This window comes from Nelusetta ayraudi, unplaced genomic scaffold (assembly GCF_046127955.1).
Source record: "Nelusetta ayraudi isolate G7.1 ecotype Tasmania unplaced genomic scaffold, CSIRO-AGI_Nayr_v1 ptg000168l, whole genome shotgun sequence".
Lineage (NCBI taxonomy): Eukaryota > Metazoa > Chordata > Actinopteri > Tetraodontiformes > Monacanthidae > Nelusetta > Nelusetta ayraudi.
In genome coordinates this window covers 2,599,379-2,627,283 of record NW_027466218.1, presented here as the reverse complement: position 1 = coordinate 2,627,283, position 27,905 = coordinate 2,599,379, and the positions used below count along the sequence as shown (strand labels likewise).

The 27,905-nt window shown below is 47.8% G+C and overlaps 1 protein-coding gene and 7 non-coding genes across 9 annotated transcripts in view; 1 reads left to right on the top strand and 7 right to left on the bottom strand.

The window, feature by feature from the left end:
• The window catches only part of fgd5a (FYVE, RhoGEF and PH domain containing 5a), a 32,020-nt gene extending 6,301 nt beyond the window's left edge, over positions 1-25,719 (top strand). Inside the window, exons 3-21 of one of the 2 annotated variants that reach the window (XM_076014202.1) lie at positions 4,768-4,885; positions 5,843-5,901; positions 6,712-6,742; positions 9,536-9,687; positions 10,421-10,577; positions 15,151-15,241; positions 15,381-15,431; positions 15,628-15,686; positions 16,538-16,609; positions 16,729-16,797; positions 19,486-19,569; positions 19,683-19,762; positions 21,097-21,193; positions 21,318-21,455; positions 21,695-21,797; positions 21,868-22,001; positions 23,223-23,351; positions 23,642-23,796; positions 24,234-25,719. In XM_076014202.1, coding sequence (XP_075870317.1) covers positions 4,768-4,885; positions 5,843-5,901; positions 6,712-6,742; positions 9,536-9,687; positions 10,421-10,577; positions 15,151-15,241; positions 15,381-15,431; positions 15,628-15,686; positions 16,538-16,609; positions 16,729-16,797; positions 19,486-19,569; positions 19,683-19,762; positions 21,097-21,193; positions 21,318-21,455; positions 21,695-21,797; positions 21,868-22,001; positions 23,223-23,351; positions 23,642-23,796; positions 24,234-24,270 — 1,816 coding nt within the window. In that variant the 3' untranslated portion in view covers positions 24,271-25,719. The remainder of the gene's footprint in view (positions 1-4,767; positions 4,886-5,842; positions 5,902-6,711; positions 6,743-9,535; positions 9,688-10,420; positions 10,578-15,150; positions 15,242-15,380; positions 15,432-15,627; positions 15,687-16,537; positions 16,610-16,728; positions 16,798-19,485; positions 19,570-19,682; positions 19,763-21,096; positions 21,194-21,317; positions 21,456-21,694; positions 21,798-21,867; positions 22,002-23,222; positions 23,352-23,641; positions 23,797-24,233) is intronic. The other variant, XM_076014203.1, reaches the window with a different exon arrangement.
• Positions 19,875-19,946, bottom strand: trnae-cuc (transfer RNA glutamic acid (anticodon CUC)). The gene has a single exon. It is a non-coding gene; the product is annotated as a tRNA-Glu (tRNA).
• Positions 20,170-20,241, bottom strand: trnae-cuc (transfer RNA glutamic acid (anticodon CUC)). Its single transcript has one exon. It is a non-coding gene; the product is annotated as a tRNA-Glu (tRNA).
• trnae-cuc (transfer RNA glutamic acid (anticodon CUC)) lies at positions 20,456-20,527 on the bottom strand. The gene has a single exon. It is a non-coding gene; the product is annotated as a tRNA-Glu (tRNA).
• trnae-cuc (transfer RNA glutamic acid (anticodon CUC)) lies at positions 20,749-20,820 on the bottom strand. Its single transcript has one exon. It is a non-coding gene; the product is annotated as a tRNA-Glu (tRNA).
• On the bottom strand, positions 22,180-22,251 carry trnae-cuc (transfer RNA glutamic acid (anticodon CUC)). Its single transcript has one exon. It is a non-coding gene; the product is annotated as a tRNA-Glu (tRNA).
• trnae-cuc (transfer RNA glutamic acid (anticodon CUC)) lies at positions 22,523-22,594 on the bottom strand. Its single transcript has one exon. It is a non-coding gene; the product is annotated as a tRNA-Glu (tRNA).
• On the bottom strand, positions 22,885-22,956 carry trnae-cuc (transfer RNA glutamic acid (anticodon CUC)). The gene has a single exon. It is a non-coding gene; the product is annotated as a tRNA-Glu (tRNA).
• Positions 25,720-27,905: the final 2,186 nt, after the last annotated feature.

Sequence of the window (27,905 nt, the reverse complement as noted above, 5' to 3'; positions counted from 1 at the left end):
ACAAAGGAAGAGGATGTGCGAGGAGAAGGTAACGTAGAATAAAAAGACTGAGCATGGCATTAAAGGGGTGTAAAAGAGGGGGAGGGACAAAGTGAGAGAGTGGAAAAGAGCAAGAGCAACTCTGGCATAATTGCTCTCCAGTACCTGACACTCACACTCAAGTTTAGGAGGGCTTTTATTAAAGGAGTCCTCTTCCAAGCGCTCCCACTTCCCCTCACCGGCACCTCGAGGGGCCCCCCGGATTTATTGTGGTGCATGGTGGAGAGAGGGATCGCCGTGGTCAAACTGTAGCAAATTGCGCCGGCCAGGCCCACAGCGGTTCCCCGGTCTTAATAAAACGGTTGTGTTTGATGACCTGCACATAGTCAAAGAGACGGCCCATTACCGAGAGCTCCCCGAAAGGCTCGGAGTGATCTCGGAGTGTGAAGCGCCTTCTGTATTTTATCTCCCGCCGTGCTTGTTGTTTTATAATTCATACAGCAACTGCAGCCTCTCACTGTTTTATCTAGCAAGAGAAGAAACGCTTCAGCTGAAGGTTCTTTCTTTGAATGAAGCCCATTAACTCCAGACGTTTCCAGCAGCAGATATTTTGCCATGATTTCTCCAGTGTTTACCTGAATCTCCACACATCCAAGATTTAAAACTCATCACCAGTGAACTTTTCATTTTCTAAGGACACACATCTAATTTGCAGTTAAGCACTTGATTTACTTGTCTCTGTTCACAGCCTCAATCAAAACAATCTCCGCTGTGGCTTTGTGTTAAAATTGATACTTGGTTAGACCTTCGACCTGTTGGTAGTTGTTGACCAGACTAACGCCTGGGGTCACTTTTTTGTCACTGATCTGATAGAGCGATCTGTGACATCACTTTCTGCAAAGTGGACAAAGTAAAAGAATTAAAAGTTGGACTGATCTCATTCTTCTGCAGTTCACCAAGGGGAAAAAATGAGAAACAAATGACTATTAGAAAATGGAAAATGAATTCTGCATAATATATGATCTTTTGTGGCTCCACTGTGCCACTTCCCACAGCCGGCTATTGCCGAGGTTGACAGAGATTTATTGAGAATGCATTCAAGGGTCAGTGCACTTTTAGGCCCGCTGAGAAAGCGGCGGATTTTTGTGGCGAAGAAAATGACCAAGTAAGTGCTACACGTGAGAAGGCACAGTGCCGACGGTGGCAGATGTGCATTCTAAGGGGCAGCCACAAAGCTGGCGTGCCATCGGCTGGGCTGGCTTCCACCGGTGTGATTAATGTATGGCGCCGCTGGCACACTGCCTCGGCAAATGTGCCTGTGCAAAGCTAAGAGACGTGTTCATTAGCAAGCTAACATGGCGCACAATGGAGAAAAAAGGCGTCCTAATGAATCACCGTGGCCCTTACTGTGGCATTTGTGTGTGTGTGTGTGTGTGTGTGTGTGTGTGTGTGTGTGTGTGTGTGTGTGTGTGTGTGTGTGTGTGTGTTCGTGTACATACGGCATGTACATTTATGCTAAAACTTCCGGCTCCAAGCTCATTTGTAAAGGCGCCTCTCCTGCTGAGGAAACACTCCCTGCACAATTATTCCTGCAAAGCTTCTTCATGGCAACAAGTTTGTGCGAAAATCTCAAGCGCAGCACATTCAGATTCAAGAAATATATCCGTCCAGTGTTCTTAATGCCGAGGCGGCGAGCCGACTCAGACGTGTCGTTGTCCCTTTGTGCACGTTAGCTGCTGCGTTCTGCCGCTAATTCATGCAACGCCGCGCATCGCAAGCTCACCCAGAGGCGTCTTTTCCCTCCCCTCCGCTAAAAAAACGTCCTCGGGTGATGACAAAGCCCAGCCGTGGCCTCGGAAACGGCCTCCACGCCTTCTGTTCTCGCTGCCGCGAGTGGTGATGAGGGAGCCATCTCGAGCGCATTGTTGCGCTGGGTGGTGGCCGTGTGCTGCGCGGCGAGGTGGTGGACCGGGCGTGTCGCCGGGCCCGCTGGGTCTACTGCCAGGCCCCGCTGAGGTCACGGCCAGGTCATCCCCGGGGAGGAAGTGTCCGGCCTAGGAGCTTCCCACCCGCCTGTTTACAGGAAATGCAGGGCGGGAGGCGTGGCTACTCTGGGCTTAAGTCTTCGAGGTGGGGAAGAGGGGATGGGGGGGTGAGGGTGGGGGGCAGTGCAGTGGGGAGGGTTGGTGTGGTGTGGAATGTTAGATCTATATGTATTATGACTGTCAAACAATCTCTCAATATTCTAGGGTAAATCAATGGAAAGCCTGAAAAGGTTGAAATTTACTGGAGTCCATCTGGTAGTTGCTCCATAATATGTAGGCACTTGACACTTGTACGTAAAGGAAGGTACATAAATATGTATAGCTGTAACACAATGCTCTGTAGAAACATTAAAACAGAAAGAAGAAGAAGTTTAGGCAAAAAAAGAAGTAAAAAAAAATAAAGAAAGGTTTGGGCATAAAGTTATAATGCCGTTGAGATAAAATGATCTAGTTAAAAAGCAATATCAAACAGGAGAGTTTTTAACCTGATTTAAAGGAACTCACCCAATGTCTCGGCTAGTCTACATTTTTCCGGGAATTTCCGTGAGTGGGAACAGCACGTGGCCCTGACATGAATCAAAGTCGGCCCCGTGAGAGGCTTTACCAACGCCACCTCGTGTCAGGTCTCTTCATCTCGCCACAAGTGGGGCAGCATCTTCAGGAAGAAAAAAAAGAAAACGAAAGAACGCTTCATCACAAGCTGTCACAGCAGCAGCTGTGCAACAGCCACAGGCTACAAGCATCATCATCATCATCATCATGGAAGGAGGGAAACACACTGAAACTGCTTTCATTTCCTTTAATCCCCTCGTTTGTATCGCCGTCTTCTGTTGTTGGCAGGCTAATGACCCTCCTCACTTTTCCCATAATGGCGGCGCTGAGACTGGAAGTGCATAGGATTGCATCTAATATGTATTTTTTGGGGGGGATATTCTGTGTTTTTGGTCAATTGAATTACAACATTACAAGCATCATCGAATTCACGAGATCGGCGGGATAGAGAGCCGTCGTGGCGGCGGCGTTTGTCACAGTAGATTAAACTTTGCCATTGCGTCGTTGCCTTGATGGTCCTGTTAAAGGGCTTCGTCTTTGTTATTACCGCAGGTCCCGTCGTGTATGCTGTCTGGTTTAAATATAGACGTGTTGTTGTTGTCGCTGGGCGGAAGGTGATGTTTGAGGTTTTACAGCTGTGAAATTAACAACGTCAGTATTTAAGGAAGAGTGACTTCTGATACATAAAATTATTCAACTGTTTTTATTTATTGTTTAGCCGTCGGTTTTTGTTTTGAATTTTGATTTGGTGCAGTTTTTTTCAGTCAGCGTGGCGCCACAGATGCGAGTCGTTGAAAAGAAAACGAGAGGCTGAGAATGTATGGCGCACTTTTCTCGGGCGTGTGAAGGAATTCCTCTACCTGGTGGAGCAAATCAGAGCTCTGTGATGAATCTCAAGAGGGACCATCCCTCCTGTTGTCTTCTTCACAACATCAGCCAGGAGCTCACCGCAGACTGGCCTGTGGCCTGAGGTCAGCCATGAGTAATGGCCTGGAAGCCCACCCAGTGGTGTGTGTCTGTGAGTGTGTGTGTGTGTGTGTGTGTGTGTGTTTGAGAGAGTTTTAAGCTCACAAAGTGGCTCTGACTGCAGAAGGAGCTCACTGGGTTAACTCTGTTAACCTTTGATCTTCTAACGGTCGTCCACTCAGCACACACACAGGGGACTGTTTAATACATCCGCACCATCCTTCAATGGTGTTATCTGTGTGTGATGCCGGCAGAGCAGGTGGAACAACACGACTGTCCCTGCTTCCAAGGGCACACAGGCTGTTAGAGCCCAAAAATACCACTTTAGGATCCACTTATTGGTAAATTAGCTCAACAATAGAGTCAACAAAGTCAAATTTTTCAAACTACATCCTGGCTGTAGTTTCTGCCTATTACTCCTCAGAGGACACTAACTGGCCGCTGGAATCTCCAACTGGCTAAACACGACGGTGGTCGGAGCTTTCCACGACGACTCAGCTACATCTCAGACTTGACAGCTGACAGACGTAGCTGCGGCCCTGTACCGCACCTCGGCATTTCATTTCGCCACTCAGCCGTCTTTGAGGTTCCATGTTACCTGTCATACTGCAAAAAAAAAGAGTTGCATATTGAGATTGAAGCATTAGGGTGTTTTCAGTTTGCCGTGAAACCTTTGAATTTGGCATGAAACCCTTCAGCAGTCTGAGTGGACAAGTGCCAGCGCCGATGTTTGACGGCCGGCTGACAGCTGTGCAGAACCGTCCCTCTTTCTGTCCGTCACGCAGCTCGTTATCCCCGTCGGTTGCCCTGCCTGTGTGCATTCAGTCACCCTGACGACGTGGCTCGTTAATGGGCCGGAGGACATTAATAATCGCCACAGGTTGTGTGCTTAGCGGGATTAGCACGAAATGAGCTAAAAGCCCCGTCGACCCCTCGGGTGCAGCGGTAGCACACACACAATTCTCCAGGTGGGACTTCTGGTCGAGGAGCAAATGGAGGCAATGGCAGTGAACAGTGTGTGTGTGTGTGTGTGTGTGTGTGTGTGTGTGTGTGTGTGTGTGTGTGAAAACATTTTAGACACAAATACCGGAAAAGGTGCTGAGAGTGTGCAGTAGGAAAATACATCTAGGAGAAAATCTCCTTTAATCCCTTCATGTGTTCCCAAATGACAACGCCCCATCAGGCCTTTCGTATGTAAAATTCACGATGTTCCGTCTGTCACCAGCGCCTACACCGAGCCCTTCCCCATCAACACCATCTCAGCCGGGCTGTCGGCGGATGAGGACCACGGCCGCACCTCAGAGGAGGAGGAGGGAGTCGGGGAGCCCAGCTTTGACCGGCAGGTGAGACAAATGGAGGAGGGGTGGAGAGAGACAAAGAGGGAAAAAGTCAATATGACGAGCGAATAAGGCTGCAGGGGGCTATTGATCATTTGAAGGTTTTATTAGAGCCCCTTTATCGACGGATCGGAAAAAAAGGTCCGGCGTGGAATATTTAGCAGCACAGTGAGCTGTTTTAATCACAGGTCATATTTACTGCTGCTGTGATTGGAATGCATTCCCTCAAACGTTTTGCACAGACATGGATCCAGCCTTTCCTTCCAGATTGTGTGACTCAGAATTCCACCGTAGAGAGGAAAAAGTCCCATAGACTGAACTGAAGTGGGGCAGGCGAAGAGGGAACAAACAGGACCGTTGAGACTGGAATCGTCCCCAGCAGCAGTTCCGACTAATGGAAGAGCTGTTTTGGTTCTATTTATTTATTTATTTATTTATATTTGGAGGAAATGGGGATCCGTGTGCCTTTAAACGCATGCACTTGTGAAACGGCCCCGCCGAGGAACCGATAACGCCGATAAAGTGCAGGAGCGACTGCCGGTAAAACCCCCTGAAAGGCTTCAATGTTATGTTTTGGCAGGGATGTTTTGAGACGCGGTGATTAGCCTCTAAATCAATGAGCAGCATTGTAGTCGGCAAAGGCACGCACGCACGCACGCACACTCTCATTGCAAGAGCACAGACACACACACACACACACACATAGTCTCCCATGCATAATGCATCGCAAAAAGTCCCGTGTTTGGGGAAGCCTTCGTGCCGCCGCTGCACCGTAATGAAATAATCTGTCTTGTTTTGACAGCAGAATTTACGGGAGGTTAAAGAAGTTTTAAAAAAAAAAAAAAAGAAGCAAATTTGCTGTTTCTATTAATGCTTGAGCGGAACGAGAGCCCGCAGAGAGCCGTTGGCCCGTCGGCTGCGTTCATCCATCTCACCGCCGCTCTCCCTCCCTGTGTCACCCAGATTGATGGGCGGTCCCGAGCCTTCTACGTCGCCAAGGAGCTGGTCGACTCCGAGAGACTGTGAGCAGCCGCACGCAAAAACTCACTCATTCCCATTTCTTTCTGTCTGTATTCTTTTTTTCTCCTTCGCTCTTTTCGCGGCCCTCTTTCGCGTCACTCTCCCCTCCCCCACCCTGCCGCCACTTCATCCAGCCGCACGCAGAGGAAGTGACAGCCAATTACGCCGGTGTCCCGTGCCGCTTAATAAATGCAGCGGCCGCGTCCTTGCTCTGCGGCCGCCACCGAGACATTTTCTCCCACACACTTTTCCCCATCACAAAAGAAAGTAAAAACCAGCTCTTTCACTCCCTAATGGGCTCGGAGTCGTGGTGGAAATCATGTATCTAAAGTTTCTCCTTCCTTATCCACCTATCATTAATACTAATCCATCCATCCATCCATCCATCCATCCATCCATCCATCCATTTTCAATGCTCACTTCTTCCTGAACTTGTGGGGGTCTGCTGGAGCCTCTCCCAGCTGTCAGTGGGCAAAGGCTGGGTGACACCCTGGACAAGTCACCAGTTCATCGTAGGGCCACCGAGAGGCAAACAACCGTTCACACTCACACACACCTATGGACAATTTAGTTTCCATTTCACCTCACATGCATGTTTTTGGACTGTGGGAGGAAGCCAGAGAACCTGCAGAGAACCCACACAGACACATGGAGAACATGCAAACTCCACACAGAAGGTCCCAGACCCGGAATCAAACCCACAACTCTCTCACAGCACTAACCATTGCAACCATTGCACCATTGTGTCGACCCATTAATACTAATAACTAATTAATTACTAATAATAATATTTCCCCTTCCTTGTTTTCCAGACACGTCAGCGCTCTGAAACATCTTCAGGAGGTAAGAAGCGTTCAACTCCAGCATGAATTACAACTCCCCCAGCCCCACTCGTGCTTTTTGAAAACTTTCCTCCAAAAAAACACCCCTTGCGATACTATCAGAGACGTTGTGTGTCTGCACTGCCAGTCTCTGTCTGCTTCCCTCCTCTTCCTCTCCCTCCTCCTCCTCCTCCTCCTCCTCCTCCTGCTCAGGTTTATCAGTGTTGTTGCAGCGCCGTGCACTTCCTGGTCCTGACAAGGCTGACATGTTGTCCTCTGGTGGGGTCCGTTGCGTCCGCCGGGCGCTCGGCCTGACGCTGTCCTGGCATCCTCACTGATATGACTATGGAGCTGATAGTCAAACAATTAACACACAATGTGCCACCTAAAGGTCGCACGCTGCGACTGCGGGGTCCCGTTGTGCCGCTCTGTGGAAGATGTAATAATCTGTTTTTTTTACAGCGTCATTGTTATTATCATTTTTTTTTTAATCTTCGAGCAGCCAGGAACGATTCATTATCCACAGAACTTTAACGAGCTCCAGAAATTAGCCCGCTGTTTGCAGCCTCCTGCTAATAAAGCACTGAGCTTTTGTTTCCTCCTGCAACTGATGCTTTTTTGGGGCTTTATGGGATAAAAACAAACAAGGCAGAATCAACCACTAGGCATGGAGGGTGTTGTAACTCACTACGAGGGGTAGCGGTGCCCTTTGTGACATCACAAAGGTCTAAGGTGCTAAATTGCTAAAAGTGGATGCTTTTTCTATTTTCTGAGGAGTTATTTAGAATAACATGTCTAGTCTTTGAAAGGATGGTTCTCAAGTGGCTTGCTACGATTACCATCGTGTTTTTATTTCAAACCTTTCAAAAAAAATGATCACATTTCAGCAAATAAGTGGCACCAAAACGATTGCTGTGTACAGTCAAGGGAGGGGGGTCGCCACAGAAAAATTGTTACTGCTGATGGCTTTCTTGCACCAATCTGACAGATTGAGCTCACCGGAGCCCATTAGTCAGCCTGCACCCCACGACCTTGAGGGAGGTCACGACCTGAATTTCTGATATGTGCGTTACCGTCCCCTCCCTGTGATTTATGAAACCCTGCCGAGGGATCTGGAGGTGGCTCCGCGATTTCGCTTCAAGTTTGATGTCATTAAACAGTAGCTAATGCAAATACTGTCCAGCGTCGCCCTTTAATGAATCCTTCCTGCGAGCCGTCGCTGCGATGCTCACTTGTACGCAGCAGCAGCAGCAGCAGCAGCAGCAGCAGCTGCTGCAGCACGGCAGCGTCCGAACAGATAAAACACTTGCCAGACAGCGTGAGACGCGGCGCTGCGGCAGTAATTTTGCAGCGTAAATTGCGTTAACATTCCGCTTAATTAAATCCCTGTCACCTGTCTGGAGTGTTGCTCAGGGAGCTTTTTTTTTGGGGGGGGGGGGTTATGAGACTGATTTTGCATTATTTATCACGTTGCATCGTCTTATGGGGGAAAAAAAACAAAAAACAAGTTGATGCAGAGCAGCTGCATGTCGTAACGAGCATGAAAAGCTTGTGTTAATTCAGACGGGACACAGTCTGGCAGCACAAACACACAGTTTGAGAGTGGGGTGGGGGTGGAGGTGGGAGGGAGGGGAGGGGCAGTGCAGGGAGGAGGGGCGAGTGGGGGGAGGCAAGGCACAGCGTTAAGTGAGAGGCACACATGAGCTATTGTTCCATTGTTTGATAAGGAATAACAAGAATACAAAGAATTTCCACATCGGAAGGGAGGTAGTGCTCCTCTTCCAAAGTCCCCCTCCCCCCTCCACTTGCCCCACCCCCTCACTCCCCTCGCAGGCGCTTCACAGAAGCACCGACTTTCTCATTTCTCACTGTTGACACGCTTCGGACACTTTTTTTTTCAGACTTTTTCCGTGTCTGCTAGACCTGCGGCGCGCCGTCGCTTCCTGACTCGTCTCCTTCGTGGCTCTGCGCCCTGAGCTGCTGCTCCTCCTCCTCCTCCTCCTCCTCCTCCTCCTACTTTGACGCTTTAACTCACAAGGCGATCAATACCGCGTGACAAACACTGCGTCCGCCATCGCCGCATCATCTCATTGTTAACCGCGGCCGCTCTATTTGCTTTACGTCAGCGTCTCACTTAGTCCCCCAGAATAGATGGGCCCCAGACACGGGACGCAGGGGAGCTCTGTGTAAAAGTGACAGAGCGAAGTTGCTCCTGAAGCGCGACGACCCTCGCTAACGATCGAACTTCATCCCCTGTTTTTTTTTTTGTTTTTTTTTTATCTTCATTTGCCAAGTAGATAAATAACCTCTGCGCTGCTTTTCCACTCCCACGTGTAATAACTCTGAGCCGCCGGCCCTCTTAGTCACCGACACGGCCGCTCCTGCCACCTATGGCTCGTTCTTTATGTGAGTTTAATGGACTTCGGTGGCGCCGGATTCGCTGTGGATCGGTGCGTCTTGGACACGAGTGGTGTTGCCGGTGTACGAACGTCATTCAGCGCCCAAGGTCATTACGCAGAAACACCTGGAGTTGCAGCTCTTGTTCGAGCGGCGCCGCCTTTTCCTGAATGCCTGGACAGAGCCCGGAGCGGCGGCGAGGCCGTTTTGACGGGGAGGGCGGCAGGAAGGATGTTTAAGGAGGATCTGACCTTCCTTCCTCCTGCGTCTCTCCCCGTCGCCTTTCCTCATGCCTCGCATTCCCTCCCGCATTCCCTCCCTTCCCTTCCTTTTTGTCCCCCTGCAACTGCAATTTGACATTCATTCCTCTGCCTCTCTTGTTTGTTTTTTTTTGTTTTTGTTTCTCTCCATCACCCAGGACTTCAGGTCGGCGGTGACGGAGGCGGAGGGCGAGGACGGCGAGCCCGTGCTGGAGGAGCAGAGGTTGGGGGAGATACTGGGCGTGCTGCCGCAGGTTCACAGCCTCCACAGCAGCATCCTCACCGAGCTGGAGGAGCGCATCAGCCAGTGGTGAGTGACACGCTGCTCTCCCTGGCCACTTAATTGGGTCGACCCCCCCGCCAGTGTCGGGGTACCTAATAAAGTGGCTTCAGGGTTGGCGTTGTCGTGCACTCAGAGATGCTCTGCTGCAGACCCTGTTGGTAACCCTCACTGGTGATTGGAGTTCCTGTCTTTCTATGGCCTTCAACCCGTCTGCCCATTCTGACCTCTGACCCCAGAATCCAACATGCCGTTTTTTTCCTCCACATAGCTGTCACTCACCGGAGTGGCAGCTGCCATGTGATTGGCTGCTTAGCTTTTTATGTTAATAGAGACCAGCGACTCTCAGTGCTGCCTGTTTTTTTTTTGTTATTTGAGAGGTAAATCAGGGCAACGCTTTCATGTATTCACACCTAATGCAATGCCATTGATTGGCTTAGAATTGACATTTAGCCTGGTAGCAGATGGGAAATCATTTTTTTAGCAAAGCAAAAATAATTGCTTCCGCAAGCAGAGCCAAAGCTTGCATAACAAACCGGCTTGCACAAAGCTTATCTGACCAGCTGCTTACTGTTACTTGTGTCTGCTGTGGTTAATGGACCTGGACGTTCACATTTAAACTTTCGGCAAAGCAGAGACGTGATATGATTTGAAGAAGTTGTCTGGAATGCTTTTGAATGAAATGTGTAGAAAACCTGCATTGAGAACACGACAGGATTGATCTCTAAACTGCAGTTTAACTGAACTCTCTTCGACTCTGCAGGGAGGAGAGCCAGAGAGTGGTGGATGTGATCCTGTCTCGCCGTGAGGACTTTGGGATGTTTGACACCTACATCTCTGAGTATGACCGCAGCATGTCTTTGCTGGAGGAGAGCTGCAGGAGCAGCCCAGCCTTCGCCAGCATCGTCAAGAAGTTTGAGGTAAACCTCCAGGGAGAGACGCACACTGACCAGGAGCAGACCCAGACTCAGATCTGAGAAAACTGCCTCCTGTACGTCTTTTGCATGCGTCACCTTTCAGAGCTGCAACTCACAGTTCTTGAAACCAGCCCTTTGTAATGTCACAGAAACTGATGATGCAGACAACACATGCCCATCCAGGTTTTGGCTCCGCTCCTCTTGTTGTTGTCCCTTTCTGACCACGTGGAACGTCCAACAAAGCATCAATTATAACAAGAGAATAAAACACTTTTTTGCAGAAGGCTGCAAACAGAGGGCTAAACATGCTGTTTTATGGACACAAGTAGTGTTTTTTTGTGTGTGGATGATCCACTCCACTCCAAGATCTGAAAATGTGTATAGGACCTTTCAATCTTCTGCTGCTGCGTCTGTGTGGTGCCTTGTAGATTCTGTCACCACAGCCTTTTTCAGATCTCAATGGGACTGACCTTTTTCACAACAACGCTGGAATATTACACCACATTCCAGCCCTTTGCCTGACAAAGGATCTCTTCCCCGCCCCTCTCCCACCGCCAGGCGCTGATTTGGGTGTGGAGATCAGAAATCGGCTCATCCCACAAACTGCTCCGCAGAATTAGCACTCGCACTAGTGTTGAGCGGCGACCCCAGCTGGTTACAATACCGGCGACTGTTTCAAATAAAGGACAGGATATTAGGAGGGCCGATGGATGGTGCAGATGGCTGGGACACGGCGAAATATCTCTCATTTTCTTGCAGCTGTGCCTCAGATATGCAATCTGCACAGCTGGAGCCTCTGCCCAGAGCCACAGATAATCAGTTTTAGGGGGTTTTAACTTGTGGCTCATTTTAAGAACAAACCCGAAAAAAAAACCTTCCCAGGTTGCAGCTTTGTACCTCATTGTGCTGCTTTGGCACCTTTCCCTTTAAATGTTTGCCCTCTCAGCTCCTTGCTGTTCCGCGCTTCCCGCGACGAGTGGTTCCAGGCGCCTCTGATTTGATAGGACAGGCGATCGGACAAGGCGCCACCTGTCTGCACTCATGAATATTCAGCTGCAGCTGCACCTTCCCAGAATAAACTTTGGCTTTTGGCAAATAGCAGAGTGAATCCGAGGTGAAAGTGTGAACAGTTCTGCAGCAGCCATGACTGTGTCTCTGCCAAACTAATAATTCAGCATTTAAGCTTGGTGATGGATTGCATTGGACCGAGAAGGGAAGAAAGTTTTAAGTTAGCTGAGCTGCGGCCACTGCCAGCGCTCAGTATCGTCAAATCTGAGGCTGCATGAGCATTTTACAAGACGAATATTCTTTCTCCCTTGCTTTCTTTTCCTTTCACCCTGAAATAAAAACTGTGAATCATCTTACGCCCCTTTAATTAACACCCGGAGGTGCATTCAATGAGCCCTCCTCACTCCGAGCAGATCCACCGCTCCTTTTACTCCACATTGTGTTTATGTTTCCCTCGTACTGAATAAAACGCTGCTTCTCCCCGCCCTCCCCTCGCAGCGGGGCATTGTGCGCACATGATGGATGTTGCTTTGAATCGCAGCGGTGGGAATTGCACCGTGTGTGCGAGTGTGTGTGCGCGCGTGTGTGTGTGTGTGTGTGTGTGTGTGTGTGTGTGTGTGTGTGTGTGTGTGTGTGTGTGTGTGTGTGTGTGTGTCCTGGCTGTAATGAGCAAGAAGGAGGGCCGAGGGAGAGCGAGAAGGATCATATGGGTCACAGGATTCACTGCTACCTACTGCTGGGAGTGACAGCGACCATTTATCTGCTGGATCTGTGACACTTCCCGGCCGCAGCGACGCTGATTTTTTTTTTTGCTTATTTGCTTTTGTTTTGTTTCTTGACCCCTTCGATTGTCCCCTTTCTCCGTCTGCACCTGCCGCCGCCGCCGCTCGCCGCCTTCCCGCTGCCCCTATTGCTGGCAGCAGCCAAAGTGCGGCGCTACAAAGTGGTAGTAATTTCATTGTGGATGTGGTGATGACAGTGATGAAGTAGCCGCAGAGCCTGATCAGATCAGAGCCGGAGCCCTTACAGGATTAAAGCCTCCTCTCCCACAGCCGGCTCCTTGTTTACCGCGCCATCTATAAACATTGGCCAGTACTGTGTACGTGTGTGTGTGTGTGTGTGTGTGTGTTTGTCTCCCTTTCATACCTGTTTACACTCACACACTTTCACCCCGAGCCAATGTCTACTGGTAAAAAGAAAGTGTGAGTGTTTCCTTGGAAGTTCCCCCCGGAGCACTGCAGCCGGACTTTATATTCATGTCATACCGCGCATCCGTGTCTTTAAAAAAAATAAAAGAAGGCCTGCTTGTTCCTCACACTATCTCCCTCTCTCCCTCTCTCTCTCTCTCTCACTCTCTCTCTCCCGGGGGAAGAGGACGAGGTTGTGCAGCAGGTGGACGGAGGACAGCGATAGAGGCGGGAGAGTGATGGAGCGAATTCCTCGTAAAGGCAGCCGGCCAATGAGGCGGACAGAAGCTAATTAGAGAAGCAGCCTCCTTTACAAGTCCCCAATTAGATCAGCTGTGCGGGCGTGCGCGCGTGTGAATGCACACTCAGCGGATCAGCTGGCCGGGAGAGTGTCTGAGCGTGTGTGTGTGTCCATGCGCGCGTGTGTTTATGCGTTTATCTCTTTCTTCCCTCCTGCTCTATTTGGCTCCTCTGCCAAAAACAAACCACCCACTAATTACCGTCCCTGGAAAAAGCCACTTCTACCAAACGAGCGTTGACTGTGTGACAATTTGCAGGGGGCTCTCGAAGAGGAGGAGGTGGAGGAGGAGGAGGAGGAGGAGGAGGAGGCAGAGGAGAGGGAGAGGAAGAGGGGATGTTAACGCAACACAGAGAGTGGGATTAATAACGGGAGGGAGGCTGAGCACCGTGGCGCTCGACGCATCACGCAGGCATCCGGGGGAGATGAGGAGGAAGAGGAAGCAGCGGGAAGGAGGAGGGAGAGACGCAGTTCTCGAGAAACAAAGTTGAGTTGCCTCGTTAGACGACGCATCAACACTGTGTACTGTTTTTTTTTTGGTTTTTTTTACTGCTGCGCTCCTGTTTTCAGTCTAAATGAAGACAAAGAAGTGGGTTTTAAGTCACGTCCACTGGCCACACACTCACAAGCGGCCTGTGTGTCTGTGTGTGAGCGCCACTGTCTGTGGTGTAAATAAGATGAAGCTGCTGCTTCCCGCAGGGTGCTATCTGTGCCTCTCCAATGTAGAAGAGGACTTCATTAGATTAGAGAAGGCTGCTCATGTGTGTGAGAGTGAGCGTGTGTGTGTGTGTGTGTGCGTGTGTGTGTCCCAACCGAGTCCTCGTCCCGTTGCTCTTCCACCGCTCAGGGCATAAATAGCTGTCAGAGACAATTAGATCCTGATTGATTTTCTAAAGCGCCCTCTGATTGTGTCGATCTCTGCCCTCTTTCACCTGCAAATGACTTCTCTGAGGAGAAGAATAGCAGTTGTTCAGGGCTTTTTTTTTCTCCTTTTTGTGTGCGTGCGTGAAGGTCAGTCGCTCCCATTGCTCGCTTGTTGTGACCTTGGCTTGCGGCGGCAGCGCCACCGCCACCGCCGGCGGGGCCCATTGTGTGTGTCGACTTTGTAAAGATGAGAAACGGTCTCGTCTCTGTCTCTTCGTCCTCGCATTGGAGGTGTTGCTTCGGAAAATGATGATGCAAAGGTCTGAGTCATGACCGAAAGGTTTTTTTTTTTAACTTGTTTTAAGTGTTTGGTTGTTTGACTAAATGGTGAGATTGTGCAGAGTTGGGTGTGTTTGACTTTGACTAGACTTTTCCTCCATGTTATCATCTTGCCAATTTGCATGTTGCCATGGCAACAACACGTTACGTAGTAGCCTCTACTTCTTCTGCATGTTCCTACAGCCATGCTATCACACTTCACTTTTGTCAGCATCGTCCTATACTGATGCACTAAACACAAATGCAGGTGGTTTGTTTTTTCGCTCGTTGTTGTTCAAAACCTTCAGAAGATTATCTTCACAAAGATACAAACCAGTAAAAAAAAAAAGGCTCATTTTGTTTCTGCACTATTATAATTTGCCAATAATTACAAGGTGATGCATATTCACGTGCTTTTGGGATGGTTGGCTACATGTTGCATGCAGTGCTTATTGGCTCTTGACACTTCTGAGACAGACAGGAAGCAGGCATGAGTGCATCTTGGCCCCAAAAGCCTCAGTGTATACAGGTAGAAAATTCCATACATCATTACACATTTTCAGGGCTTTGTTCTTCACTTCAGGCTCCAACAGAGCAGCCTTGCATCACTGGTGTTCAGTATAATTTTTGCAGATCTCCGTAAAACAACATATCTTGCTTTCTTCAAAAAAAAAACCCAGATTTAGCTTCCCTGTGGAACAAATGTTTGGTTGAAATGAGGAAGATTTTCTGAAAAGTGGATGGAAAAGAAGAAGAAAAAGGACAAACTGGTGGAGGTTCTGTGGATTTGACAGACACATTATTGGCAGGAAACACTATTAAAGTTAATCTGGCACACGTGGGGGCTTTCAATACTTGGCCGCATTTTTATGTTTGTGTGTGTGTGTGTGTGTGTGTGCAGACAAGAGGTCCAGAAGAAGCAGAAGTCCCACTAAAACACCAGCTGCTGCAGATCATCGTGAGAGTGCTGCAGTATCGAATGCTGCTCACAGGTAACAGCAGGAGCCGTGAAATCCCAAACACTCTATTATGTCTTTTGATGATGCAATCACTATGAAAACTGCTGCAATCGTTTGTCAAGTGTCAGAAGTTGAGAGTTATGAGCTGTTTTTCCATGTCTTGTTTCTGCAGACTATCTGAACAACCTCTCCCCCGATTCCAAAGAATACGAGGACACACAAGGTACGGCAGCAGAACGGAGCTCAGTGGCAGGATCACAGCGTGTCCTCGCTCCTACTGACAGAAACGCACTGCGGCTGTTTGCTGGCCTTCTTCGCTTGTTGACTCGCCGACATTCAGTCGCGCGTAAATCACTCGTCTTTTTATTTTCTGCCTCCCTCTTTCTCCGTCTCCCCCTCTCTTTCTGTTTGTGTTGTAGCTGCCTTGGTGATCGTGTCCGGGGTAGCCGACCAGGCCAACGACAACCTGAAGCAGGGGGTGAGTTTACGCTGGATACGCTCCACGTGTTTATCACTTTCAGACCGCTGGGCTTTGCAGGCGGCCTGGAGCTGCAGGATTGAGAAACAGGCAGGCAACGGAAATAGCGGCTTTTGAGGAAGAAAAGAAAAGAAGAAATCTGCGTCCATTGGTTCACTCAAATGTGCTCCACCAAAAGTGTGCATCCACGTCGTCCCATAAGCTGCCGTTTTGCACTCGCCCGAAGTGAAAACTTTTTTTTCCCGCTTTTTCATCATCTCGGGATGAAATGATTTTGCACGTAAACGTTTACAGTGTTTATTAGTAGACAAGTTTGCGATGCGGGACCAAGCTGATGACGATGATGAAAGTAGTTGATTAACGCGACAGGGAGAGGGGCGATGATGTCATAATAGCGTCCCAGGTGTCCAGTAAGAAAGGCAGCAGTGTGAGGGAGGACGAGACGAGGCTTCCACTCCTCCTCTTCCTCCCCCTGGAGATTACTGGTCCCCTCCCCCCTCACTCTTCCTCCTTATCTCCTCCCTCACCACCGGTGCCTCGCTCTGCCTCGCCTCGTCTGTTTATCACACGCAGCTTTGTTTTTTTTTTCTTTCCAATTTTTCCCCTCTTTCCACACACATGCAGCGACACACACGAGCAGGCCAGGAGACAGTTGAGGCCGTATCTTCGCTCCACATCCCTGCCAGCCCGCTGGCCGTCCCTTTCATTCCCCGGCAAACGGGGACACGTTGATTCTCAGCCACGTCTTCCGCCCGTCCGTCACTGGATAATCTCCCCTCTTCATCTCCCTCTGTTTTCTCTGACCCCCCCCCCCAATACCCCCCCACACCCTCCCCTCACCTCCACTCTAGGAGAACCTGCTGCGTCTGGTCCACATTGAGTACAGCATGAAGGGCAAGAGGGACCTCCTGAAGCCTGGAAGGGTGAGCCGTGGCTCCTGTTCACTGTCAACTGGTCCAGTGTCAGACACACCGTGTTGTTTTCTCACGACATCCAGGGGGATCCTGATTCCATTGGCTGTGTGTTGCTTTGCTTCTTGCAGATGTTTGTCAAAGAGGGCACGCTCATGAAGGTCTCCAAGAAGAGCCGGCAGCCCCGACATCTGTTTCTGGTAAACTGCTTCATACGAGAGCCGTTCAAAACTCCAGAATTTGTAGAAAGTGACTCAGAGTTACTGTTAAAATCATCGTCCAACATTACATTGAAAATACGTAAGAAGTCAGTATCTTCTGCCAAATGTTCAATAAGACACTCGAGTCTCATATCTGTCGGGTGCAACATTCCTGCCCTTTCCTATCTCTACACACAAGACATCGTCATATCTAAAGGCTGTTATGTTTCACTCAGAAGACAGAGACATTACTTGGATAGAACAGAGCAGGTTGATGGTCACGAGGCAAAACTGAAATCCAGCCGACCAGTCAGATTTTTTACTGACACTGACGCCAAGCCAAAAAAAATAACATTTTACTACTTTAAATATCCTGCAAGTGTTTGTGAGGAAGAAAACTGACTGGTCACAGAATCCGTGGAAACTATTAGACACTTTGTGTCAGAGGTTTGGGTGTCACAGGTTGTCGGATGGGCGGATGAGATTTCAGAGGTAAAATCTGAGTGGTGTAGGATTGTTGGAGGGACGGCGTAGAGAAAGTGAACGTTTTTTTGTCAGTTTGGTCCAAGATTTTCCAAGAGCTGAGGTTAAACTGAAACAAGTCATCAAGTTTGCTGTGGTGTTTCAAAGACACATTTGACAGTTTCTGACTCAAACTCCAGCGATCCAGCCTTTTAAAGTGAAAACATTGACTTTAAGTGGCTCCCGTCACAATGGGAATACCCCACCGCTGGTCCAGTGTAAGCTCGGGCGACTCGCAAAAATACAAAATAAGCAGGAATGTTGGGTGGAGGTTGCTCCGCAAGGTAGGTGAGGTTAGGAACCCAGTCAGAGGGGCCAGAGGCACCGGGCCAAAGACCTCCACTTGGAACCCCACCCATGAAGAAATGGCACCTCTCTCCCCTCCCCTTCCCTGCTCCTCCTCTACACCCCCCCCCTCCTCCTCCTCCTCCCAGGACTTGTTTTCCAGGGCCCCTCGCTTCCTTACGGGATGTTTGGTGTGGGTCACTGGATGCAAGCTTCCTGTGTACTGGGGAGGGGACTGACAGCAAAGTGAAGGCCAGACACGCTGCAGAATGCTGGGAGGAGCAGGAGGTGATGGAGGAGCTGGTGGGTGGATGGAGGGGGTGCAGCCCAGGGGACTATTGCGTCACAAATCAGCAGCATGTCCCCCAGAGCATCGCTTCTTATGTTATTGCTTCCACTGGTCACGCCAAATTATGGCATAACGTAAAGATTCTGGTGTATTTTAGTTTTTTTATATATATTTATTTTGCTCGACTCTATAATTTTCCCGGTCTTTCGAAAAACAGACCGCAGCTGGACGATGGCCGCAGAGCACAGCCGGTTGTTGCTGGCACTGTAAGGCTCTTAAGGTTTATGAAGCCATTTGCTGCCATTCAAGTGGACGTCTTCATTGGAAGCAGCTGTTATTTGCAGGGTTTGTAAGTGTGTGTGTGTGTGTGTGTGTGGTGGGTGGGGGACAGTGAAGATGAAAACCATAACTCACCCCCATCCGCACACTTCGGCCTCCCAGGACGAACCGTGTGAACGTCTGGAAGGTGACTTGGATGGACATGCAGAGGGAGTGGAAGTGAGTGAAAGAGGCAGGTGGGGAAGGTGAAGAGGTTGGAGCGGCTCGGCATGGACGGTGGCGGCATGTCTGAGGTGTCAGAGGGTCAAGTGGGCGCGGCGCAGTGCAATGTGGGAAAGTCGTTTGCTGTGAGGTTTCTCTCGAGAAAAGCAGCACGGGGTGGAGCAGGCAGGCGGGACGGCGGCAGACCCTTGCGGCTGCTGCTGCTTCTGTCCCGAGGTTCTCAGCGTTTGTCTGAGAAGGCTGTGAGAGCGAGGTGAGGCCCGCAGCCCCGGAGCAGGGTGGAGAATTCCTGGATGCTGCTTTTACGGCCCAAGCGGATGTTTAGAGCACACATTAGGTGTGACCGATGATGTCACTGCTTTTGTCTGGGAAAAAATTGAAATACCTCGCGCAACACAATGGGACCGTGAGCTCGTCTGAGGGGCTACAATAGTTTGGGTCCGACAAGCAAATAAACACCTTTAATGCCCCCATTATTTTGTTGCGAGCATCTGCATGGGAATGTTGTGTTGAAAGGCTGAGCAGCGAGTGAGAAAGGAAACCTACTGTTGTTCTTTTGATGCAGAAAAACCCGACGATTTTATTCAGTTCTGTTATGGCAGCACTGCCACCTTGTGGTCGTTTTTAGTATCATCGTTTTCAGGTTCCTCAAGACTTGCTAAGACCCAACATGTGGCAGTTGTGGGGTCCTTAGGATGAAAATATTTTCGGATGAAATCTAATGAAATAATGATTAATTAATTAGAAAAAAAAAACAGATGCATACATTATATTTTGAATTAGATGAATTTGATTTCTATTATTCGGCAATTGGCTACGAATTTGAAGTGCTTATCATATTGTGCTATTACATGTTTGCAGTATCCCAGAACAAGGATCTATGTTTTTTTTTCTTGCCCTGCATCAGATATGAGAAAGATGTGTGGACAGTTAAGAATCAGAAAAATGAATTAATATCAATCCATGTCATTGTTTTCCATCATTAGATACAACTAAATCCTCAATAATAGACGGTGAATTATCTACTGTTTTACATGTATTTTGAATCTTCAGGTCTGGCTCTTATTTTTTTTTCTGTGTGTTTTCATCAGATGAATGACATCATGCTGTACACCTACCCTCAGCAGGACGGGAAATACAGGCTGAAGAACACTTTATCTCTCTCTGGGATGAAGGCAAGTTGACATTGTTGCTTTTCTAACAAAAGTCACCTGATAAAGTTGTAAGGTTTATTTTTTTAACTATTTTTGCTGGACTGTAACTATTTTCCTTTGTAAACTGAACACAGGTGAGCAAGCCTGTGCTGGACAACGTGCTAAACTGTCTCCGCATCGAGGTGTCTGATATCACCATCACACTCTCAGCCAGGTTAGTTTCCGCATAGGGGACATTTACAGTTGCCTGCTCCTGTGATGTGGTTGATAAACCACATAATTAGTTAGTTGGTTATCTTGTCAACTATCCATTAAGAAAACAGCAGTTCCCTGACCGGGAATCGAACCCGGGCCGCGGCGGTGAGAGCGCCGAATCCTAACCACTAGACCACCAGGGACTGTGATTGGTGTCCTCTGTGATTTTTTTTTTCCTTACTGAGATGTATTTAATACGGCGCTACTTGGCTGTGAATTATTTGACATCAGTGAGAGTTTAATTTGTACTCTCTTTGGATAATGTGGACCTCTGCACCTCACCTCCTTGTGGTTTGGTTAAATAATTAAGTTAAGTTAATCATGTTTGCTTAATAACACTATTTAATACATATTGAAAAAGTGGTGTTCCCTGACCGGGAATCGAACCCGGGCCGCGGCGGTGAGAGCGCCGAATCCTAACCACTAGACCACCAGGGACTCTGGTCTATGTCCTGTGTGATTTCTTTTTCACCTGGGATGTATTGAACACGGCTGCTACTTGACTGTGACTTATTTGATGTCAGTAAAAGTTTAGTTTGTACTCTCTTTTGGATAAAGTGGCTCTGCATCTCACCTCCTTGGTTTCGTTAAAACAATCAAGTAAAGTTAATCATGTCCGCTTAATTACACTTAAAGTATTGAAAAAGTGGTGTTCCCTGACCGGGAATCGAACCCGGGCCGCGGCGGTGAGAGCGCCGAATCCTAACCACTAGACCACCAGGGACTCTGATCACTCCCCTCTGTGTTTTCCCCACCTGGGGTGTATTGAACACAGTGGCTACTTGGCTGTCTTGTTTTTTTTATGTCAGGAAGAGTTCAGTTTGCACTGTCTTTGGATAGTGTTGTAGCCCAGCAACTCAGCTCCTTAGTTCTGGTTAAAACAATGAAGTTTGCGATCCTGTCTACACAATAACACTCTTTAATACAAAGTGATAAAAAGGTTTGTTCCCTGACCGGGAATCGAACCCGGGCCGCGGCGGTGAGAGCGCCGAATCCTAACCACTAGACCACCAGGGAGTGGTAGTGGAGGTGGAGGTGGAGGTGGTGTCTGTAAAAAGACATGATGGAATCTCTGGCATTTATGACAACTCATCAGCTGTCGGCTCTGAAACAGCATTTATAATTGCTGCCACTAGGGGGCACTCTTATCCTCTCTCTTGTTCCTGTACAGTGTTATTTGATTGTGATTTTTATGTTGTGGAGACTGAAAAGCATGATTTTTTTTTTTTTTTTTTGGATTGGCTTCATAATGGAGAGATATGAGAAATGATTGTTGCCTCTTTTCACCTCCAGCTCTGTCGTAGAGAGGGAGGACTGGTTCCACACACTGAGTCGAGCTATAGCGGACCACGCTGCAGGTCTGTGCACGTTTGGTGGACCATGCAGCGAGGTGAGAAATCCACATCGGGTGGAGCAGCAACCATAAACCGCCCTCTTCACACACGGATCATTTTGTGGCTCTAAATAACTTTTCCACCCTGGTGAAGAACATTGTGCCGTCATGCTGTCTGCAGGCACGCGAGAAGCTGTGGATGGCGCTGGGCGAGGCGGCTCCTGTGCTGGTGCCAGTCTCTCAAGTGATGATGTGCATGAACTGTACGTCCGACTTCAGCCTCACGCTGAGACGGCACCACTGCAACGCCTGCGGCAAGGTCGGCCAGGACTTCAGAGAGAGTCTTTTGAATTTGGTTTTGATGCTGCATATTGGTTCCTAAACTTCAGTAGCTAGAATGATAATGGTTTGATCATTGATCACATTTGATGCATTTAAAGCAACAGATTCTCCTTTTTGACTGCATGTCAGTGAAAAATACACTTTTTCCTCTTTGATTTCCCCTTGAAAATCTCTTGATTTTTAAATTTCTTGTTTGCTATCCGCCTCTCTTGCCAGGTGGTGTGCCGTGCTTGCTCGAGGAATCGATACCCACTCAAGTACCTCAAAGACAGGGTGGCCAAAGTGTGCGACCACTGCTTTGCCGAGCTCAGGAAAAGGGGTAAATTTCTCCTTGTGCGTCTCCCTGCGTCTTCCTGCCCCGTCCTGGTAGTAACTGATCCTTCCTGCAGGGAGCAGTGTGCCAGGGCCGTGCAGCTCCAGCCCGCGGACTCACCGTGCCAGCCGCCCTCTCTCGGCTGTCTTCCAGAGTCTGCAACCACCCAGTTTGTGGAAGAGCAGGAAGAGCAGCTTGTCGCTCAACCAGGTGAGCCACATCTGCTTCGCAAACCAGTCAAACGTAACACTTGTTTTCATCCTGTTATTGTATATTAGGTTATTATTATTTGCCCTTTCAGTGGAAAATACTCATTGCTTTCAGTGGTGATTTATGAGATGAGCCACATATTAATAGTCCTGTCAAGGAAGTGGGGAGAAAAGTGGTGTTCCCTGACCGGGAATCGAACCCGGGCCGCGGCGGTGAGAGCGCCGAATCCTAACCACTAGACCACCAGGGAGCTGTGTACAGGAACATAATGTATATTATACTGAATGTAATAATATAATGGAAGTGAACCTATGTTGGTTTGTGGTTAATCGTCCGGCTGTGGTTTAGATAACTAAATAAGATGAATTGAACTGAATCAAAAGAATGTCAATCATCATAAGAATCAATAGCATCAGTATCAGAATCATTAGAATTAGAATCAGTAGCACACGTAATTGCCTCAGTGGCTTGGATGAAGCTTTAAAATGTCAAAAAATAATAGTAATAATCATAAAGACGTGTTCCCTGACCGGGAATCGAACCCGGGCCGCGGCGGTGAGAGCGCCGAATCCTAACCACTAGACCACCAGGGAGTGGGGCTTGTTCTCTGTGTGACCTTTTTTTCCACACAGATGTATCTGGCCGATTGACTACGTAGCTTTGCCTTATTTGATGTCAGAAAGTCATTTGTCATTTGACGGTCTTTCCCAGATAATGTTGTGATTGTTTTAAACAGAACCTCAGCTCCTTATACCTGTGTATACCAAGTGAGTAAGTTTGTGTTTTTGCAATCATGGCTGCATTGTAACAGTCTTTAATTGCTTGTGTGGCTCTGAGGTAGCAACAAACTGTATAAAATAAAATTAGAAAATAAAAAGTTGTGTTCCCTGACCGGGAATCGAACCCGGGCCGCGGCGGTGAGAGCGCCGAATCCTAACCACTAGACCACCAGGGAGTGGTGCTGGTGGTGGAGGTGGTGGTAGAAGCACATGATGGAATCTCTGGCATTTATGACAACTGATCAGCTGTCGACTCTAAGTTGTAATACATAATTGCTGCCACTAGGGGGAGGCACTATTTCCTATCTTTCCTCTGCAACATAGTGTGTTGTTGAGTCTTCAGTTGATGTAGATAAAGTTTTTTTTTTTTGTTTTGAAATCCTTGTGCCTGCATGTGTAGAAACACACTGACACAGCTTCACATCCCGCATCCTTCCCCCAGGTGGCGCTGGCCGTGGAGGGCTCCACCGTGAGTGGCAGCCTGCAGCGGCGGAAGAAGAGCAAGAGGAAGTGGAAGCGGCTGTGGTTCCTCCTCAAAGACAAGGTGCTCTACACCTTCACAGCCCGTGAGGTGAGGGAGCACAGAGTCTCCCCGCACCAGCCAACCAAACTCGCCTTCACTCGGCACGGCCTCCTCGCAGCCCTCGTCTGCCCTCTTCTCTCCTCCTTCAAATCCATCCACTCACGTTTCTCGAGCTCTCCTCCTGGCCTCAGCAGCACTCACTAACGACGGGATTCTCTGTGCTCTCTCTCTCTCTCTGTTTCTGTTTCTGCATCTCCATGAATTTCCAGGTGTCTGCATGCAGCAGTGCTTTGATTCATGTTTGAAGTTTTTAAAGTGGTGCGTTTGATGTCCCTCAGGATAAAGTGGCGTCGGAGAGTCTACCTCTGCAGGGTTTCACCGTCAAGCTGACAGAGAGGCCGGAGGGAGAGGAGAGCGGCAGCGTCTTCCACCTCTACCACAAGAAAACTCTTTACTACACCTTCAGGGCCGACGACCAACACACCGCGCGCAGGTCAGCCACGGAGATTTTGTTTGGCACACACTTTAATATCTACATTGCGCACCTTTCCTTCACTGTGCAAACAAGGCGAGGGTGAACTCTCGTGCACTGCTCTCAGTTGAGTGGCTGATTCAGCAAAATGATCATATTGTCTGCAAACAGTACTATTTTAATATTGCCGAGAGTTTGAATTCCAGGTTTAAATTACTGCTTCACTCCTTCATCTTTTGTGTGTATATTGTTTTTGCACGTACACACTTGTAGTTTATACTTTTTTTTAAATCTTATTCATTCTATTTTTTATGTTTCTTAAATTTTTTTCTACACTATGTTTTGAAACTTACAAGGACAACAAACAGCATTTCTCTGAACAGATATGATAAATGAATCTGATTATGATTGTGATCCTGAACAGGGATTTAATTCCACTTGTTTCTCTTGTGTCTTAGGTGGGTCAACGCCTTGGAGGAGGCCACTGTTTTATAGCACCTGCTCTGTTAAAAAGAAGCAACGCTGCTCAAACTCCTCTTGAAGAACGACAGCGCTGCCCGCTGCTACATCTGAACTCACACTGTAATCTTGGACACCCTGGCTGAGGTGGAAGGGAGTAAGAGGAGCGCCGCCTTGTGGGAAGAAGAAGAAGAGGAAGTTAGGGAGTATCAAACATACCATGGCAACAGGAGCAGTTTGGATACAGAACATCAGCTTCATCTAAACCCTCTTTTTTAGCCTTTTTCAAAGACCATCCCAACAATCTTTTTATGTACTTTTTTTTTCAATTGCTTTGCTATATTTTGATGCCTTTTTTCTGGGTTTCCACTGGATTATGAAACCACACTGTTGGCTCCTCAAGCAAACTTCAAATTCCTTCTTTTTATACATGACAAACACTACTAAAAACTTGACACGATCCTGTGCAAGAACATAATCTGCAAACTTTTGTTTCCATAGTTACATTCACGTCTAGTCAGAATAAGGGAGGGAGGGGGTTGGTGGTCACTGTTTTATAAAAAAAAAAAAAAATTATATGAGTATATATTGTGACGTATGCAGTGCAACTACCGGCGTGAATTGTTTGTATAAAAACGTAAGCATATCTCTGTGGACATTTTAATCGCTTTGATGTGCGTAAATTATATTATGGTCTGTCGGAAACCACAAAGCAGATGATGGATGGTAGGATCGTCATGTGACCGCCGCCACTCAGCCTCCGAGTTTCCGTAGAGACGAAACGTCCGACATACGCTTTGCAATTTGCATTCATCTCTCAAGACGCAAATGGTTCTGAAGTGCCAGTCGGTTCCCTCCGGTGAATGCGATGCAACTCTCCACTCATGATGAATGTGCCTGAGATGAAACTGTCTCCCTTGTTTGTACTTCGTTATCGCAGTACTGTACTACTGTCATGTCTCCGGAGGCCATGACGGCATTTGCTTTAAAAAAAAAAAAAAAAAGAAAGAAATCTGTGTTTGTAAACCATCTGGTATTTTTAATTCTTCTTGCAGGAAAAGATAAGATATATTCCTCGGCCACACGTACTCGTGGATGGTTTCCCTAGCTGTGCGTACACGCTGCAAGATTAGACCCCATCCCGTCCACACCTCGGACTTCATGGAAGTACTTTCAGTGTAATCTGAGCCGCTCATGTCTCACGTCTGCAGCAGGAAGGACACCGGGGGCGAAGTTTCTCTGAGATCATCTACCTGAAGAAATCCAGCCTTTGCCTGCAGAATGCAGCTGTCAGTGCAGACACTCACTGGTGGCCTACACACCTGACAACACACGTTGGTTCATCAAGTACTGTTCTGCTTTTCTACCTGTTTCTTATGTGCCAATACCTGTAGTGCTATTACGGAATGTACCTCTTGCATATAGTGCATTGTAAATGTTCATGTATATAGAAGCATATTGAAATAAAGTCCTTTAGAAAACTCACACAATGTGCTCTCAACAAAGATACAGTAAGGCCTTGAGTTGCGTTATCTGGTGTTTTTGCTCTCATGAAGTGATTTAAATAATAAAAGTCTTTCTACTCAACCAGTATAATGCCTTAAGGCCTGAGGGAGACAATTCACTGGTAACACGATCTGGGCGAGCAGGTGTTGTGAACCACACAAAAGCGGTGCTCTTTGTAAGGTTGCTGCCATGGGTTGAATTTGTTTGTTCAGGTGTACTTGGTGCTTTTATGCTCGGTGAGGACCAAATAGTGGAACGGCGCCAAAATAAGAACATAATTCATGTGTCTCAAGGGTTGTTGGTGCGCTTTGTTACGTTTGATTTGTGTGAAATGCGTCTTTGACCCAATAGAGGGCGGCAGCGCGCCATTGCTGACATCAGCAACCGTCGTCATGTCGCGTCTTTAACATTCAACACCCACACACACGACTTGACATTCATTTTCCATCCGTCAATTGTAAGAACACACAGCCCCCCCCCCCCCAAAAAAAAAAAGTTCTCAGTTTGGTGGTTCAAAACTTAGTCTGTCCTCACAGCACTATATTTAAAAGACCTACACCCCTACACACCTACACACACACACACACTCTCACACTCTCTCTCTCTCTCTCTCTCTCTCTCATCCACTGCCAGAATAGAGATGATAATCAGCCCGTCTTCTCTGCAGGCTTTTCAGGTGGCCAGATTGCTGGGTAATGCGAGCCATCTCAGCAACTTAATTAGTTAGACCAAAGACTTGCTCCTCACAGCTAAAAAAAAATAAAAAAATATATATATATATCAGACGGCAGCTGACAATGACCGGGGAGGTATTGGCAACCATTAATATTTTAGAACAGAGAAAGCACAAAAGACGTTCACCTCATTCTTTATCCCAGGTTTATAATATTAATGAATTACGATGAAATGGAGGAGCCCCTTATCTGAGAGCTTCATCATAGCTTTGATCCCTGAACCTGGCATTTGGTGCCCTCATTAATAATTTTTGAGGGGGTACCAATACAGAAAATAAGAAGAGATCAACATTTGCTCCATTGGGGGATTGTCACCAGACGCAGAGATCAGGGTTCACAATTTCCTGTCAGACAAGAGGGAATGATGTAAGTGCACGTCAGACAGAAAGTAGGCAGCAGTGAAAATAGAAAGATTTGGGTTGTTCTAGATAACATGATCCCCAGGGTGTTGGTGACCCAGTACTCAGCTGAAGTAATAAGGGAATGAAAGTGAGAGAAAAGAGGGTGACAGTGGCACTGGAACCGTGAGGAAGTGGCTTACAAGCACCAAAAACCAAGCACAAAACCCACTTGCGAAACTCCTCCGCTGCCAGCAAACCACCAGGGCTGAGCAAAGTGTACCGCCTGCACGTTTTAATCAATGAGAGAATCTGCAGTGTTTGCAAACTGCACCAGAAGGACCTGTAAAAAACGGAAAAAGACAACATCTCCTCGCACACACTTGGGGAGGTTCAGAGTTTTTCTTTCTTAAGAGCCAGAAATAAGCGCGAGCCTCTGCCAAGAATCAAACTGTATCTTCCACACAGACACACAGTCCAAGTGACGCAATCTCTGGCTCGCGTGTCAGTCATTTTCAGGTGAAGTCCTGTTGCTGTGTGTTAGACTGAAGATGCACTTGACAAAATGTGGGTTTCACTAGAAGGAAGTGCTCCACTTTGTGCCTGTTCACATCAGCTGCTTCTCGTTGCAACACAATATATTGCACAAGACACAATATAAGAAAATGACATCTTGATTTAAAAAGAAGAAGAAGGAGAAGAAGAAGAAGAAGAAGAAGGAGAAGAAGAAGGAGAAGGAGAAGAAGAAGAAGAAGCTTTTATTAATCCCACATTGGGGAAATTTGCATAATTACAGCAACAATACAGTAGAAAATAATGGAGATTGTGTTGATTAAAAAGAAATAAAGAAATTAAATAAAATGATTGTATAATTATATTACATATAATTAACAAGAAGGAACAAACAAGATATTCACATTATATTGACAGTTGGATTATTTTACAAGTTATGTACACAACATAAGCGTTTTATTACACCTTTCTGAAATGTAAGATGATTCTTACTGAGTGCAGTTGTACAGCCTGATGGCTGAAGGCAGGAATGACCTGCGCTCGCGCTCCTTCTTGCACTGAGAATGCAGCAGAGAAACAA